This window comes from Dipodomys spectabilis, unplaced genomic scaffold, assembly GCF_019054845.1.
Source record: "Dipodomys spectabilis isolate Male_0828 unplaced genomic scaffold, ASM1905484v1 ptg000783l, whole genome shotgun sequence".
NCBI classification, from domain to species: domain Eukaryota; kingdom Metazoa; phylum Chordata; class Mammalia; order Rodentia; family Heteromyidae; genus Dipodomys; species Dipodomys spectabilis.
Window position 1 is genome coordinate 5,708,787 of NW_024871460.1, and position 16,896 is coordinate 5,725,682.

Sequence of the window (16,896 nt, forward strand, 5' to 3'; positions counted from 1 at the left end):
ACACAAAGCAGGAAGAACTCATTGTAGTGGTTAGATGTAAGGGGAAGGAGGGAATCAATGCACAAAAATGATAACAAGCAAAAATGGATTTAAGAGATGCTTTCAAGACAAGACCAGAGACCCATCCTAATTATCATCCCTCCGTATACACTGTTAAGCATTGGGGTAAAGCCCTTGGGATTAACAAATCAGTTCATTAACCCAAAGGATGGGTATGGTACTCAGAATTTCACATCATTGCTCTATTGGAAAAGTGGTCATGTGGGATGAGCCCTCATCCCCCTTCATGTGAAATCCTACATCCAACATACATCCATTCATCTGTCCATAATGTCTGTTTTAGGTCCCTCAAACATGGCTCTCTCTTTCTGGCTGCCTTTGTCCATTCATCCTATACAGGGGGTATTTGTCCAGACTCTTCACCTGTGTAGTTTTACACATTAATTCTCACCTCCCATGACATCTTCTCACTTATTTGTTGCATTATTTCTTCCTTCTTGCTCCTCTGCCCTGATTTCTTGCCATCTTGTCTATTTCCACTATATGTTTCTTTCTCTTCATTCATTCATCTATCCATTCAGAAAACATCTATCAAACTCTTCCTTTACATCAGATGTGTTTAGGTCTTTGTAGCAAGTATTGCAAAGAAGGTAGGAGAGCAACATTCAGCTAGCAAAATTGGGGAAGGTTACCAGATTTTAGAAATTATGAGGAATCTTTCCGTTCAAGGTGGAGTTAAGTATAGGTGGTAGAAGGAAATGAAGGAGAGACTAGGAAATAGGATTAAAGCCAGGAAGAGAAGCAGAAACAATCAGGAAAAATCTTGACTTTAGGGCAGCAAAGAAGGGATCACTAAAGATTGACCAAAGAATGAATGAGTGAACAGGTAGTGGAAGTCACTGAAGTATTTTACATAAAGAAGCAAATGATATTATCCAGCTCGAAGGCTACTCAATGGAGTCTGTATTGCAGTGAGGGAAGGTAAGGGGCCTGAAAGAGCAAGACAGTTGATGTAGGAAGAACACTAGGTCAGAGAAGCACATGCAAGCTCGGTATGAATCATTCTCCACAGTGAGCCAACAGGAGAAGTCACTGGGAGAAAGGGGAGGGCAAAGGCCCTGGGGATGTTGCTATAGTAACACTGCAAATGGGAAAGGGAGAGAGTCATGAGATTCGTGGACTGAGAGACTTGAGAAGAAGGAATTGCAAACTATTCCCCAGAGAAGGGAGGGGCATCTCTTTTCAAAGTAATAATATAAACTAAATAAAAGCGATTAGCATAACTTCTTGCTTAAATTCCAAACTCAACTTTTCCTGGGTAGATCCATTCCTTCTTGGGTGTTCTTACCTGTAGTCACAGGTACAGTAGGTTCTATAGTTGTGGCTTGCTCTGTCCAAAAACTGTCCACTAAATAAAATAACATAAAATCATTACTTAAAAATTCTTTGAAGACAGTAACTGCATACACTTATATAAAATCATATCACAGCTTTTAAAGAACATTCCACCTATCTTATTGCTTCCTACAACAAACTTGACTATGATTAAAAGTCAGAAAAAGTGAGCTGAAAGTAAGATAGCTGCTATCTGTTCCATAGATAAAGACACCAGAAACTAAAGAATTTTAAAGTTTCTTACCACGGGTACCAGACAGAACAGAAACACTTGAATTAGCCTCTACAAAATTATGAAACACCACAATTATTTTGAAACAGGGGTATAGCCATGGTAATTAAAGGAAATAAAGCAGTGTTGCAGATCAAGCCATGAAAGGGCTCCAAAGAAGACCACCAGGGAGGGCAATGCGCTCGGGCAAGCTGTGTGTCTTCTGTTTCTTGCATCCACCCTGGGTGGGCGATGTGGTGGATGGCTGCCTGGTGATCTGCACATACACACACAGATCAACACGCTCATCCAAGTACTCAAACACTGGTTGCCAATGTCTTCCAGCTCTGGAAATTGCCTTGCCCTTAAATCACTGCCTCTTTTCAGGCACAGTCTATCCCCAGTGGTAGAGAATGCAGGGGCTCAAAGACCGACCCCTTTGCCTCAATCTGAGACAATCAGAAAGACAGTTCAAACCCTAGACCTTGCAGTGGAATTAGCTGCGGGCCTAGTTTCAGCTTCTTCCTTGGTCTTGTCACTACTGTCTTCCGATTCTTACATAAATGTCTCCCCACCACACTCCTCATTAAACCTTCTAGATGTAATTTTCTGTCTCATAATCTGATTCCAGGGAATCACTCACACTAAGAGAATTTAATATGTAGTTAATACTTCATATTTTAAAATGAAGAGATAATCAGTGGGTAAATATTGTACAAAAATCTTGGAACCAAGAACAACTTGGAAAATTCCAGAAACTCTTGGAAATGTTATCCCTAGGTCTATTTGTCTGCCAATGTATCCATTTATAAAGTATTCCATCCATCCATATAGCCATCCATCCATTCATCCATGCATGCATGCATCCATCCATCTATTCAGGTATCCATCCATCCATCCATCCATCCATCCATCTATCTATACACTGTTCAATGAGCAATTATTGTACAATTAAAATTAACCCAATGCTGTATCAAGTGCTAAAGACCATAATATTGAACAAGACAAACATGGTCCCTTGCTTCCATAGACAATAGAATGTGAAGATGTTTCACCTCTCAGCATCACTGTAGCTAAAGATGTATGAGGAATTATGGGGGACAAAGAATGACCGAGGAGTCACAAGCCAGGGATAAAGCTGATGGAGACCATCCGCAGTGGGATGGTGACGGTGCCCCTGCTGAAGTGCACCACATCAGGACTTACGTGTGGTTCCCACAGCAGTCACCACCTCGCTCTCGCTCCCATCATCAAGTACAGCCAAGAGTGAGACTTCATATTCAGTGCCAGGCTCAAGGCCTTCAATAACATAGGAGTCCTGCTCTTCTATTAAGGCAACCTGAAAAGTATTGGGCACTCACTAAATAAAAATCACAAACTCCAAGGCTGGCAAAATCAAGCTAGAGACCTTATAGGAATAAGGTCCAATTCTTCAACAAATACATTATTGATATTGCACAAGTGACATATTGAAGTTTTCAGATCCAGAGAGCACACTCCAGATTAACTTTGACCTGCTTTGGAAGATTCACCTCTTGGGTCTTCCCACCATACACCGGGATCCACATCAGTTTGTGCGGCCCTTCCTCAGCAGACAGAGGATGCCAGGTCACTCTAAAACCATCTGTCTTCACCTCATCAATCTCTAAGTACTGCTGGGCAGGAACTTCCTCTGTAGGCCAAGGAAGGAGATTTGTTAGGGAAAGGAGAAGACGAGAGAGCAAAACCCAGGCAGCTCTCAAAGATCACAGAGAGACAAGACTCTCTGGGGAATCTTTTGCTTTTTTTTTGGAAAATTATGGACAAAGTCCAGTACAGCCTTACATTTCAGCGGCTACCATCTACCAGGATCACAAACTAATAATACTGTAGAAACAACCAAGTTTTTTTTAATTCCAGTAATTCAGAACTCTTAGCTTGCTTATTAGGCTCTTTTCATTCAAAGAAATTTTACATGCCATAATCATTATCTTATAAAGATATTATATTCTGAGTATTTTGAGAACATTAACAAAAGAGCACCCTAAAAACTGCTTCCTTTTATTTCTATTTCCTTTCGTGGTAAAAGCACTCCTGGGCAATAAATTGAGCCCAAGACAAGAAACTTCATCCTTTAATGTATACGTATGGATGTCATCAAAAGGGAAATATAGCTGATCAGATCTTCCAGAACTTCACAGCTTATCCATTTTGGGGATTTACATGAGAAAGCACAATGTCCAGCTATATCCAAAATAAATTTTCTAAGTCATTAATTTTTATTATTGGAAACCAAGGATTTTTAATAATCTGTAAGATAACAGGAACTTCCAGCCAGAATTCTCCACAAATGATTTTTTTGTAAAATTATCAACCTTTTTGTAATTATAACTTCTCAATCCAGATTTGCTCTCGTTTCTAACTTTTCTTATTTCCTTTGATATCACAGAAAATATATTTGAAAGTGCAATCAGTAAGCTCCAAAAGCAAACAATAAAAAAAGGTTTATACTCATTGAGTAATTGTAAGATATGTGAAAAAGAGAAATGTACTCATGTATTGTTTGCTTTTAGTTTTGAAAACATTCCTTGTTATATTAAGATTTTAGGCTCATCAGGCACTGATGGCTCATGCCTATAATCCTAGCTACTTAGAAGACTCGGATATGAAGATCACAATTCAAAACCATCCCTGATAAGAAAGTCTGTGAGAGTCTTAGCTCCAATTAATCACCAGAAAACTAGAAATGGCGCTATGGCTCAAAGTGGTAGAGTGCTGTCCTTGAGCGAAAAAGCTCAGGGACAGAGCTCAGGACCTGTGTTCAAACCCCACGACCACCACCACCAGCAACAATAAAGAAAAGATTTTAGGGTCCATGAAAATATAGCACTAGCTATTGAATGATAGAGTAAGTATTGTGAAACATCGATTTATTGATCAAAAACAGCTGCCAACTATCAACAATGTAGGGATCTCAATACAGTGCAAACACACATGAATAAAGAAAATGCAACATTTTTGCATTAAGAAATAAAAGAAAGCTGGGTGCAGTGGCTTACACCTATCTAGTCTGGAAGCACACTTCAAACACAGCCAGGGCAGCAAAGTCTATGACACTCTTAGCTCTAATTAACCACCAAAAATCTGGTAGTGGATGTGTGGCTCAAGTTGTAGAGCACTAGCCTTGAGCAAAAAAGCTCAGGGACAGCATCAGGTCCTGATCAAGCCACTAGACCAGCACTAAAAATAACAAATCAGAACAATGTAAAACTTTTCAAAACCTTAGATATTTTTAATTTAAATGGTCTCTCTTGTTTGGATAGGCAATGATTAGTATGCACGCTAGTTGTCCAATTGTTTATTTGTGTGTTAATATTTTTAAATAAAATGTAATCACTTCAAAATCACAGCTGAAGAGCTAGTCCAGGTTTTGGGTGCTATACACTCACTTTTGAAAAGCTTTCAAGTCATAATTACCTGTGGTGAAAACTCCAGCCAGAGGCAAAGACTGTCCTTCCTCATAGAGAGAGAAAATGGCAACGGCATATTCTGTGAGTGGAGTCAAGCCTTTCAGAGGGAAGGTAGTGATAGGATCGACTTCAACCTGCAAAAGAGATGAGGTTTGGTAGGTCTAGCCGATATTCTTTAGGAATCATTTGCTATTGTCCTTAGCTCACAAAGCCAATAACTGTGCTAGAAATACTACAATACAATGATAAAAGCAGTCAACTCATATATATGTAGACATATTTACTTCCAATCTTACGTCTTTATGTAAGCTATCTATGGTATTTTTATATCCTTCATAATACCTTCATAATATGTGTTCATGAAGAGTATGGAAGGGCACACAACTGAAGTAATGTAAATACAAATGTATAGAATGTTTCCAGCCAGATTAACAGATTGCCAGGTTTGGTCTTCACTGCCAGGGCTATGTTGGCTCCCACAACTTCATGTTACCCAATAATTCCTCTGAGAGCTTCACAGGGAAGCAACTGTGCAGAGGAGAGATTAATCGTAGAGGAGGAATTATCATCATCATCCAGGAGATAGGAAATATATCCTTTTATCTCTCCTAGAAAGACACGGTCGAGGAAAGTATCTACCAACCTCTTCAAGGTCCATAAAGGAATGACATCCCAAGGATAAAGACCAGAGTACAAGAAAGGGGGAGAGCGAGCAGAGAGAACTTAACAACAGAGAATAGACCTCCAGGGAAGAAAACACAAAGAGAGAGGAGATGAAGGCAGGATCTACAGGACACCCCTGGCTCCAAGTCACCCGTAAAAGTGATGGAAAGAAGAGACATGGTTTTGTCATTGGGAGATTGAGCATCCTCAGAGGGGTTTTCATTTCCCATGTTTTTCTTTTGGGCACTGTGTGTGTGTGTGTGTGTGTGTGTGTGTGTGTGTGTGTGTGTGTGTGTGTGTGTGTCAGAACTGGGGCTTGAACTCAGGGCCTATGTGCTGTCTCTGAGCTTCTTTTGCTCAAGGTTAGTAGCACTCTACCACTTTAAGCCACAGCACCACTTTTGGCTTTTTGTGGCGGTTATTTGGAGATAAGAGTCCCACAGATTTTCCTGCCAAGGCTGGCTTTGAACCACAATTCTGAGATCTCAGCCTTCTGAGTAGCTAGGACTGTAGTCATGAGCCAATGTCGGCCAGCCAGTTGCATTATTTTCTAACACTCTCTTTGTTGTTCTCTTTGTGGCACAAATCATACCTTGAGTTATTTTGTTTGTTTACTGTCTGTCTCCTAAGCACTCTGTTTAATTGTATTGTTTGAGTGAATAGAAGAAATAAAAATGGAGATAGATTTAAATAAGCTAAGAAAGAGCTCCTCTAAACTACAAGAGCAAATCCAGACATTTTATCCAACGCTAGGTCTAAATAAAGCACTAGCCAGAGGAGAAGAACTTCCATTTCACCATTCGGTAACCCTGAGCCACTCTTAAGGAAAGAAACACTGAGATGCCAGCCAGGAATGAAGTCATCCTGGCCCGACCAAACTCCCAGTGAGATGCAACAGTCACCCCAGCTCACACCCATGGCAGAGGTGCAGTTTCACATGAGCTCTTCCCACACTGCATAATCAAGAGCTCTTGTGTCAAGCTGAGCTACACAGCAATAGTGGTGGAAAATGTGTGTCATTTCATTCTGAACCAGAGATTGGTAACATTTGCTGCTAAGTAATGCTTAGCCCTTAGTGTGTACTCTAACCCAACATGTGTGTCTGCTAACAGGGATCTAATTCATTTACTACAGCATCTTATTTGATACTAAACAGACTAGAGTTGATATAATATCAACACTGATGATTCTACCAAAAAAACCTTCTATCATTTATTCTTATTTTTATTCTATAATATTTAAATTACTAGTTTTGGAACTGGCTCTGTTGGTAGTACTTTTAACATGTAGACGAACTTGAAGAAATGATCACCAAATGCTGTGATCTCGTTGTTTCGTGACAATTTTTGTGGGTAATATTCTGAGCAATCTTGCTAGAAGCTTAACTTCAGCCTCACATACACATACAGGAACTTTTTGTTTTCATTTTTTGAACTGCTCACAAACATTTCCTACATAATCAAACATACAACCAAGAAATGGCACATTTTTTAATTTGCATACAATGGAAAAACAACTATATATATTTTTACAAAGTTTAATAATCATTACTGGCATTGACAATTTAAGTCTATAAGTAAGAAACTATGTAATAAAAATAACCACACTTTATTCATCCATCAACCACTTCCAAAACCAAATGTTAAACTGAGTAATAAAGCTTGTTGCCAATCATTCTCTGGTTTATACTTATATTAACTTGTGGTATCACTATCCACACCTTGGTTGTTTACTACAGAAAACTTGTAAAATTGGGGCAAACATTTGCAAAGATAAAAAAAATCTTATAAGCATGGATATGTGTATGATGTACTTTCTCCCCAAGCACAAGGAAGAAGCTGGGAATGGCTTGGTGGTAAAGTGTTTGCCTAGCATGCACAAAGCCCTGGGTTCGATTCCTCAGCTCTACATAAGCAGAAAAGCTGGAAATGGTGCTATTGCTCAAGTGATAGATGCTAGCCTTGAGCAAAAAAAGTTCTCAGGCCCTGAGCTCAAGCCCCAGGACTAGCAAAAAGCAAAACAAACAAACAAACAAAAACACCAGGAAATCACTAGTACTGAATTTGCCAATGTATTTTGTTTATCTCCAAAGGGTGCATCTATATTAACAGAGAAGATAAAAAATCAAACTTAGTGTTTAGGAGTGGATTAGAAAATGCAACCACCATTTGAAAACTGCCTTAAAAATGACCACCAAAAATAGGTTCACCAAACTTATTTTAAAAATCATAAAACATTTCTTACAAAAGAGCATTACATTCTGTACAAATGCTGGGGGTGTGAATGATTGTTACTTGTGAATGATTGCTACTTTCCTCCTGTCCCATTCCCCAAATGTTTACAGGTACCACAAAGCAAGGTGTTCACAATAATTACGTAGGGGGAATTTGCCGATATTTTTTTGTTTCTTGTTCTGCTTTTTTTTGTGGTGTTGTTGGTTGTGGGGCTTGAATTCTGAGCCTGAGTGCTTTTCCTGAGCTTTTCAGCTCAAAGTGAGTGACCTATCACTTGAGCTACAGCGGTACTTCCGGTTTTCTAGTGGCTAATTGAAGATAAGAATCTCACGGACTGGGCTGGCTTTGAACCGCAATCCTCAGATCTCAGCCTTCTGAGTAGCTAGGATTACAAGCATGAGCCATTGGTGTCCAGCAGGAAGTTGTTTTTAAACCACCAACAATAAAAAATAAATAAAATCTACTCACTCTGTGTCAAAATTTCAATGTTAGCTTTTTATCATCAGATTGTGATTATAAATATAATTGGTAAATATATACTGAAGTATATTTTTGTCTTATCAAAACTCATTACCAGAGAAGGAGGGCTCATAATGAACACACATTTGTTGATGAATATAGATATTACATTGTTTTGGTTGTTTTATTATTTTTTCAATTGGTTCTGAGGCTTGAACTCCGGGCTAGGCACTGTCCCTGAGCTTTTGTGATCAAGGCTAGTGATCTACCACTTGCGCCACAACTCCACTCCCGGCTCTTCAAGTAGCTAATTGGAGATAAGAGTCTCATAGACTCATAGATAAGGTTCTTAGATAGGAGTCTTCACAGACTTTTCCTGCCCAACCTGGCTTGGAACTGCATTCATCAGATCTCAGCCTCCTGGGTAGCTAGCATTACAGGTGTGAGCCACTGGCACCCACTGGTTGATTCTTTTCTAATTGATCAGTTTCATAAAATATAGAAATCTCTGGCAATTCTCCAGCCCTCACCTATGCTGTTCCCTTTTTATGGAAAATAATTTCTTCTACATCCATATACCCAAAATGGGGATGCAAAACACAATCTAAATTATCCTTATGTTTCAAGAAAAACAGGTTAGAGTGTATTTCTTTGTGGGTGTAATGGCATGCTTCACTCATTTGTATTTTCTACCTGATCTTCCTCTATAGCAAAATGCAAGGCTTTTGGATAAGTAGATTATTCATTACTGACCAGAAACACCTATAGCTTAGCAGTTCTTATTTCAATCTTTGTTCTGTTCCAAACTCCTGTGTACCACCCATCTTATTTGTTCTCAGTATGTGACTGACAGGCTCCCCAAAAGTGGAATCTATGTTTCTCCCTGCATTGGATCCAGGCATGGGCCTGTGATATCTCTCCCCATGGAATATGGCAGAGGTGATATCAAACACTTTGAGTCCAGGTCATTCAAGCTGACACAACTTGTCCATGTCATAGAAGTCCTGAGCCAATACTGTCTAAGCTGGCATTAGAGGCCTCATGTGAGAAGTCTACGTGGAGACACAGAGGTGTGCTCTGGTTGCCAGCTGCTCCAGTCGTCCCCAGCAAACTCCAGACAAAGCAGTAAGGAAGCCATTGAGATGATGCCCACTCCAGACACAGGCAGGCTGTCACTCTACCTGTTCCCCCTCCCAAACTACACATTCAAGCCCAACTCCTGACTCACAGATCCTCTGAGGGAAAATAAACACATAGTCATGGTTTAAGCCATTATATTTTGAATATGCTGCCACGAATAAAAAGCACACAACAACCTGGAAAATACATATCATGCTCCACAACATACCTCATTGATTTCGGTGCCATCTGCACTGGTATATACAATTCGGTAACCACTGATCTTTCTCGATGCTGGGTCCCAACTTAATCGAGCACTCGTAGAGCCAACATTAGAGATTCTCAGATTTCTTGGTGGTGATAAAGGTACTGAGCAGTAAATGGAAAAGAATATAATTCAGATATTAACTAGCATAGTTATAAAGAAAAACAGACAAGAAACAGCATCTTTGACTTCTGAGTTATTTCATATGAGAAACTATCACCCAGAAAACAGCAATGCTGAAGTGATCCGTAAATTGTCTCAAAACCAAACACACTGTCTAATTAACCAAGAAGATACTTTCCATGTAGAAAAAGTTTGCAATAATTAAGTTCCATTTGCTTACAAATAAGTAAGATTTCATGTACCACATCTATAATCCTAGCTACTCAAGAGGCTGAGATCTGGAAGGTTACTGGTCAAACAGCCCACGCAGAAAAGTTTTCAAGACTTCGTTCCTAATTAATCAGCAAATTGCTGGATGAGAGCTATAGCACGAGTGATAGAGTGCTGGCTATGAGCAAGAAAGCCCAGCAAGAGCATGAAGCATGAAGCCCTGGTACTAGCCCAAAGATTTGAGCGATTTTCTCTCTGTTCAGTGTTATCATTATAGCTTGATATGAACAATATGAAATAGATCTCTGAAATCAAATCATGCTCGTCCACTTAACTATCATGTGACTGACAAGCCACTTTCTTTCTCAGCTCCATAACTGTCCATTCATACAATGAGAATGATGCCATCTGCCACCAGGCATCTCTAACCTGTGAAAAACTGGACCACCCTTTACCTTCAGTCTATTCCCCCTGAACAAAGAGCAATCCTGTGTTTCCCACCACTCAGGCCAAAAACCTAGACTTCCCTAGATTCTTCTTCTTTTCATAACTCACTTATAATCCATCATCAGTTCTTTCTACACTTACCCAAAATCCGACTGCTTCTTCCTACTCCCACTGCTAACAAATGGCTGCTCCCATTACCTGAGACTGGCTGAAATGTTTTGCACATAATCTTAACTGTCCTCCCTGCTTCCATCTTCCCCAATCTCATACAGCTAAATGAGCAGGCAGAGTTCCCAGCCAGACCAGCTTGCTCTACATTAAAGCATCCAAATGGTTCCCAACTCCTTCAATGGTTACAATAGCCATTAAGACATTGAAAGCTAACCTCTACCATCTTGCTCCCTCCATCTCCTGCTCTGCTGTCCTAGGTTCATGCTATTGCCAGTTCTTCCTGGTCGTGGAACCTCCAGCTGAGCCCACATAGAAGACATTGTATTTTCTGTCCCTTACCAGGCCCTTCTGCCTCATCTTACATGATGGTTTCCTCACCTCTCTCGGTCATTGAATGTGTGTCATGTCACCTTCTTGATGAGGTTCTCCATGATCATCTTATGTCCAATCATTCTTCCACCCCAGGCACTGCCTAGCTCCCTTTCCTGTCTCATTGTTTTTCATGGAACATTGTTTCCTCTCTCTCTCTCTTTCCTTCAATGTTTTAGAACCTCAGGAGGACTAGCAAATAGGATTTAAATTTGTTTCCAGAGCTACCCACAATGTAGCAAATACTCAATAAATGTTCAAGGTATCATTGCGTAATCACTAGCACTAGCTAAATCCCCTGCTTTAAAATTAAAGAGATATTGGTATTTCCATTGATTTCTGTCAGTTCCAGAGCTATTTTAACTTCTTCAAGGACTCTCTTCTGATTCAACTGGGTAAAAACTGACCATAATCTTTGAGAGTTTGTGATCTTATACATAGTTATAGTAGCAAAAATTGCTAACATTTATTGAGTGCTTTCCATGAACCTGATGTATAATGTTATCTTATTAAATATTGTTCAATCTCAAGCAAAGAATTGCAATTATTGATCTTATTGAAGACAAAATTGAGGTAACGTGGCCAAAGTCAAAATTATTAAAACCAGAAGAAAAGTAAGTTGAACTCAGGCAGTTGATTGATTCTAGGCCAAGTAATAACAGATGGAATAATAGACCCCTCAGCCTCTTTATCTTCCCCTCATTCTCCTTCCCTCTTTCTGTCTCTGTCTCTGGTCTTTGTCTCTCTCTCTCTGTGCGGTGTGTGAGAGACAGAGAGAGACAGAGAGAGAATAAATATTGCTGTTGAGTCAACAGTTAAAACCTTGGAGACAAATAAGGAAAATTTTCATCAATAGCCATAAGCAAAATGCTCCAAGGCATATAACTCTAAAAGGTCAATTGTTTCATTCATTAAACATACACTGGTTCTTTGATTTTATGGGAGTTAATGACCCTTCTAATACTTAAGGAGCCAGAGAAAAGGGTAAAAAGAGAAAGGCAAATGGAAAGGCAAATGACAAAATATAGAATTAAGTATCAGGCATACCTTGTACTACACCCCTTTTTTGAAATTCAGGTATATTTATATTTGGTAGTAAAGCACAATAAACTCTAGTTTCCTTAATGAATTCAAATGTGAGTCTTGGGAGCATGTTCCCAGGACATTATATGTTAAGATTTCTCTTTCTAACCAATTGCTAATCATTAGAATAAGTCATACACATTTTTAAATACATAAATAAATGAGTATTCTAAGTGACTGGTAGATGGTAACGGTGTTTCTTTCAAATAAATAGCATTCCAAAGTTCCTTGAGTCAAATGATATATTAGATAATTTCTGGTATGATTGTTTTCTTCTGCTGCTTTGGGCTCTCTCTGTTTTGTTTGTTTGTTGTGTTAATTATATCTGTTTTCCTCTGAAGAGCAAGAATACTTTCTCAACTAACAAAGCAGGGTATGGGAAAAGATCTTTCCTTATCATTAACTTCTATTATGATTTCCCAAGTAGAGTCTTAGAGTCAAAAGTATTTTAGAAAGGACACCTAAGTCCTCAGGGTGCTCTGTATTTTCTCATGTTTCAAAAGAGTATACTTTCCAAAATAGATAACCACATATTTCTTGAAAATATTGTAAATTTCCCACAATTAGTGTCAATTAGCCTTAGGGCCAAAAATGTAGCTCAATAGTAGACCATTTGGGGCTGGGAAGGTGGCTCAGTGGTAGAGCGCTTGCCTTGCATGCATGAGGCCCTGGGTTCAATTCCTCAGCACCACATAAGCAAAAAGAAAAAAGGCGAAAGTGGCGCTATGGCTCAAGTGGTAGAGTGCTAACCTTGAGGTGAAGAGCTGAGGGACAGCGCCCAGGCCCAGAGTTCAGGCCTCATGACCGGACCCAAAAAAATTAATCAATTAATTAATTTTAAAAAATAGTAGGCCAAAAAAAAAAAATAGTAGGCCATTTGCCTAGTATATGAAGCCCTGAGTTAATTCCCCAACATTATAAGCAAAATAAAATAAAGTCAACAACAAAAGAAAATAAAATACCTGGCAAATCATGAGGATGTGTGGGTTGGAAGAAATGGGGGAAGAACGATGAAAGAGGTGGCATTGATCGAGATGCATTGAACTCGCAAACTAGCATGTTGCCTTAAATACCTGTGTTCAACTACTTAAAGATAATATAACTGAATGAATGAATGAATAAATAATAAAATGCTAAAATAAAATAGCAAAAACTAGCCTTGCAGCTGGGCGCTGGGGGCTCACACCTGTAATCCTAGCTACTCAGGACGCTAAGATCTGAGGTCAAGATTCAAAGCCAGCTGGAGAAGGAAAGTCTGTAAGACTCTTATCTCCAATTAACCTGTCAAAAACCGGAAATGGCCCTGTGTGTCTAACTGGTAGAGCACTTGCCTTGAGCTGAGAGTTCAGGGACTATGCCCAGGCCCAGAGTTTAAGCCCCATGACCGCCAAAACAAAAAACAAAAGAAACTAGCCTAGCCTCACCAATGAAAGTCTTACTTGATTAAAAACATTGTAATAAACTCATATTAATTTTGATCAGATGTGGAGGAACTATATGCTAAGTGCTTTTACATGGACTCCTACACTTAGTATGATATCAGCCACGTGCTCTAATTCTTTTACAACCTAAAAAAGAAAAATAAATAACACATCTCATTTTCACCCCATCTCAGCTAAAATATGAGTTAAGGTGAGCTATCTGCCTCCGTTCTCACCCCCTAGCCATTCCGGAGTTCTCCATTCCTATCCTGATCTAGCTTTTGGATTGAGATAAGACAGATAAAGTTTAGTGTCAGCATCCCTCTCACTCACAATACAAGACAGAAGAAATAAAATTCCCTATGTTGCAATGAACTCTTCCAGAGTTTTAACCAAAACTGATATTTCTAAGTCAGAAGCCTATGGACTTTCACTGAAGGATTTTATCTGCATGACCCTCTTGCTCACATGTGGTTTCTTGTCCCGTAACAGGATCACTAGCCTCTTCTCCAAACATGGCGTACACTGTGACTGTGTATTCTGTATTGGGGAACAGTCCGGTCAACTCGATGTCTGTGTGGGTCTCTCCGATTTTCATCTGAAAACAATACACATCATTAGTTCATAGGCAAGTGTGTATTATGTCTGTGGATCAGAACAGAGTTAAATCCCTTCATCAAAGAGGCTTCAGGTCTAACTTTTCCATTGTCTCCAGTTGTGGTTCATTAGCACTGAACATGGAAGCCTTTAAAACTGAATGCGCTGCACAGGCTGCTTTAACGCAGCATTTTCATCTGGATCAATGACCAGCAGGGTTGAGTGTTGGGTCTCCAGAACAAGGGGGATGGAATTGAATCAAAACTGTTCTCTAATGACAGGAGCCTCAGGCCACAAGGCTGGAAGCAGGCCACTGGTGCCTCACCAGTCCTCTGGCTGGATGCCCAGTTTTTGCTTCAAGTCTGCTTAAGTGGGGTCACTTTTACCACTCCATGTGACAAGGGGATCTGGAATGCAAGTTTCTTCCAGTATTCAGGGTAGTTATATTATAAGTCTATCTTAACGTCCAACTCAGCAATTTGCTCTTTGATTCAGGGACAACTTTTCTGACCTTTGCAATTGATCATATCAGACAATAATCTCAAATGGGTGACTACCAAGTGTCAATCATGTGTCAAGCTAGCTTTAGATTCCTGAAGGACGAAAAAAATCTCCATAGTCTCCAGTCATATGATTGCTTTTCTCAAGTTAAATTTTTAGTTACTCAGGAAGCTGAGATCTGAGGATAACAGTTCAAAGCCAGTCCAGGCAGGAAACTATCTCCACCTAACCACCAGAAAATCAGAAATGGAGCTCTAGCTTGAAGTGGTAGACCTCTATCCTTAAGCAAAAGAGCTCAAGGATAACACTCAGGCCCTGAGTTCAAGCCCCATGACAGACAAAAACAAAATTAAAGTTTTGAACTATCTCAATATATACAATTGTTGTTGTACAAAAAAATATGCTATGCCTAACAAATGTAACAAATATTAGATTATCATACTGTGAAATTCAGACTTATTTTAGAAAGAACTAAATAATACATTAAGATAAAGCAGACATTCTTTCTTATACATCAGTTCACCATCTCTGTCCTAATATTGAACTATCTGATTGCTCTATATTTTTACTTCTGTATTTGTATGTATGTACCTGGCAATATGTAGTCTTAACAACATTTAATAATATATATAAATGGGGCCATATAAATGCAATATTTTTACAATTTATGGATTTTTCCTGTCATTATTATGCTTTATGATTTATCCATGCTGACACACAGGGAAAAAGTCAACATTTCTAATTAACTCCTTTATGCTACTCTTCAATATAAATAGTCTACTGTCTTCCATTCTTCTCCTGATGATGCAGCATGTTGGTTGTTTGCCATGTTCTATTCCAGCCAAATATTCACCTTGAGAATTCTTACAAGATGATTTCCTATTCCTTTAAAGTAATAAATAGCTTCAACCTCATATTTCAAAACATTTTCCAAGGTAGCTGTACCAATCTATCTGCCCACTGCAGCAAAGGAGTGATGTGTTCTTGCATGTTCATGACTGCATCATATTATCAGACTTCAAAAAGGGGTTGCTAATCTGTTGGTTGTGAACTAGTAGCCCTGTAATTTTTATTTCTCTCTATTTTATAGTAAAGATGAACATCTTTCCCAGAAACAGTTTTAAGTGTCCCGTATGCCAGAATACTCCAGATCAACTTTAAATGCAAGTGGGGTGGGGAAAAGTTGTCTAAACGTGGAAAGCAGAGAAAGCAGGTGGTGAATCCTTTCTTCTGGATACTAAGATTTGCCTATTTTGACTCTAAGGATTTCAATGATCAGAAGCAGCTTGTTAGGCTGTGTCAGAAAATCATGTTCCAAACTGCCACACCCATTCTGGAAGTCAAATCACACTTCTCTGGTGTCAAGAGACTTAAAAAAATGACTGAAATAAATCATTTGGGAGCCAAATTTCCATAGTTTAAGTAGAATAGATGCTAAAAAAATCATACCAATGATATTTTTTATTCTCCCTCTCAAATGAGTAAGAACAGCTTTTAATTCAACATATAGGGTAAAAAAAAAAAAAGTCACTTTTGAACAGCACATGGTAAAATAAATTATATAAACTTTCTCTTAGAGCCATCTGGTAATATCTAGTATAAGCCTTAATAATTTACATAACCTTTGAAAAAGTAACTCTACTTCTGGGAATTTATTCTAAGGAAATAGCTGGACAATCATACAAAGATAAAGGATAAGAATGTTAAGAATGTTAAGCATTATTTATATAAGCTATCGCTAGGTTCAATAACATGAAGTTAATTAAACACAACCTGTGCAAACCAACAGTGAAATACTATGACTGAATAAAAAGACTGTTTAAACTCCTTTAATAGTATAGACACACTCACAAAAAATGAAAAAAATAGCAGGTTACAAAAATGCTTTCATTTGTTATATTGAAATGCATTGAATAAAGACCTATCTAAATGTTAACAAGCCTTTCTAGGTAATAGGATTTTAACTATATGTTTTATTTCCACCAATCTGACATTTCCAAGAATTATATATTCAAATTTTATAATAAAACCACTTGTCCTTGGAAAAATCAAAAGCTGGGCACTGGTGTTTCACACCTGTAATCCTAATCTCTTGGGAGGCTGAGATCTGAAAATCAGTTCAAAGCTAGCCATGGCAGAAAAATTTGCTTAACCAGCAAAAAGCCAGAAGTAGAGCTGT

The 16,896-nt window shown here is 38.8% G+C and overlaps 1 protein-coding gene across 3 annotated transcripts in view; it reads right to left on the minus strand.

The window, feature by feature from the left end:
• Positions 1 to 16,896, minus strand: part of Col14a1 (collagen type XIV alpha 1 chain) — a 167,833-nt gene that overhangs the window by 98,678 nt on the left and 52,259 nt on the right. For all 3 annotated transcript variants that reach the window (XM_042673144.1, XM_042673143.1, XM_042673146.1), the window contains exons 12-17: positions 14,088 to 14,217; positions 9,760 to 9,899; positions 5,063 to 5,189; positions 3,139 to 3,278; positions 2,813 to 2,945; positions 1,349 to 1,408 (exon numbers count right to left, since the gene is read on the minus strand). In XM_042673144.1, the coding sequence (XP_042529078.1) occupies positions 1,349 to 1,408; positions 2,813 to 2,945; positions 3,139 to 3,278; positions 5,063 to 5,189; positions 9,760 to 9,899; positions 14,088 to 14,217 (730 nt within the window). The remainder of the gene's footprint in view (positions 1 to 1,348; positions 1,409 to 2,812; positions 2,946 to 3,138; positions 3,279 to 5,062; positions 5,190 to 9,759; positions 9,900 to 14,087; positions 14,218 to 16,896) is intronic.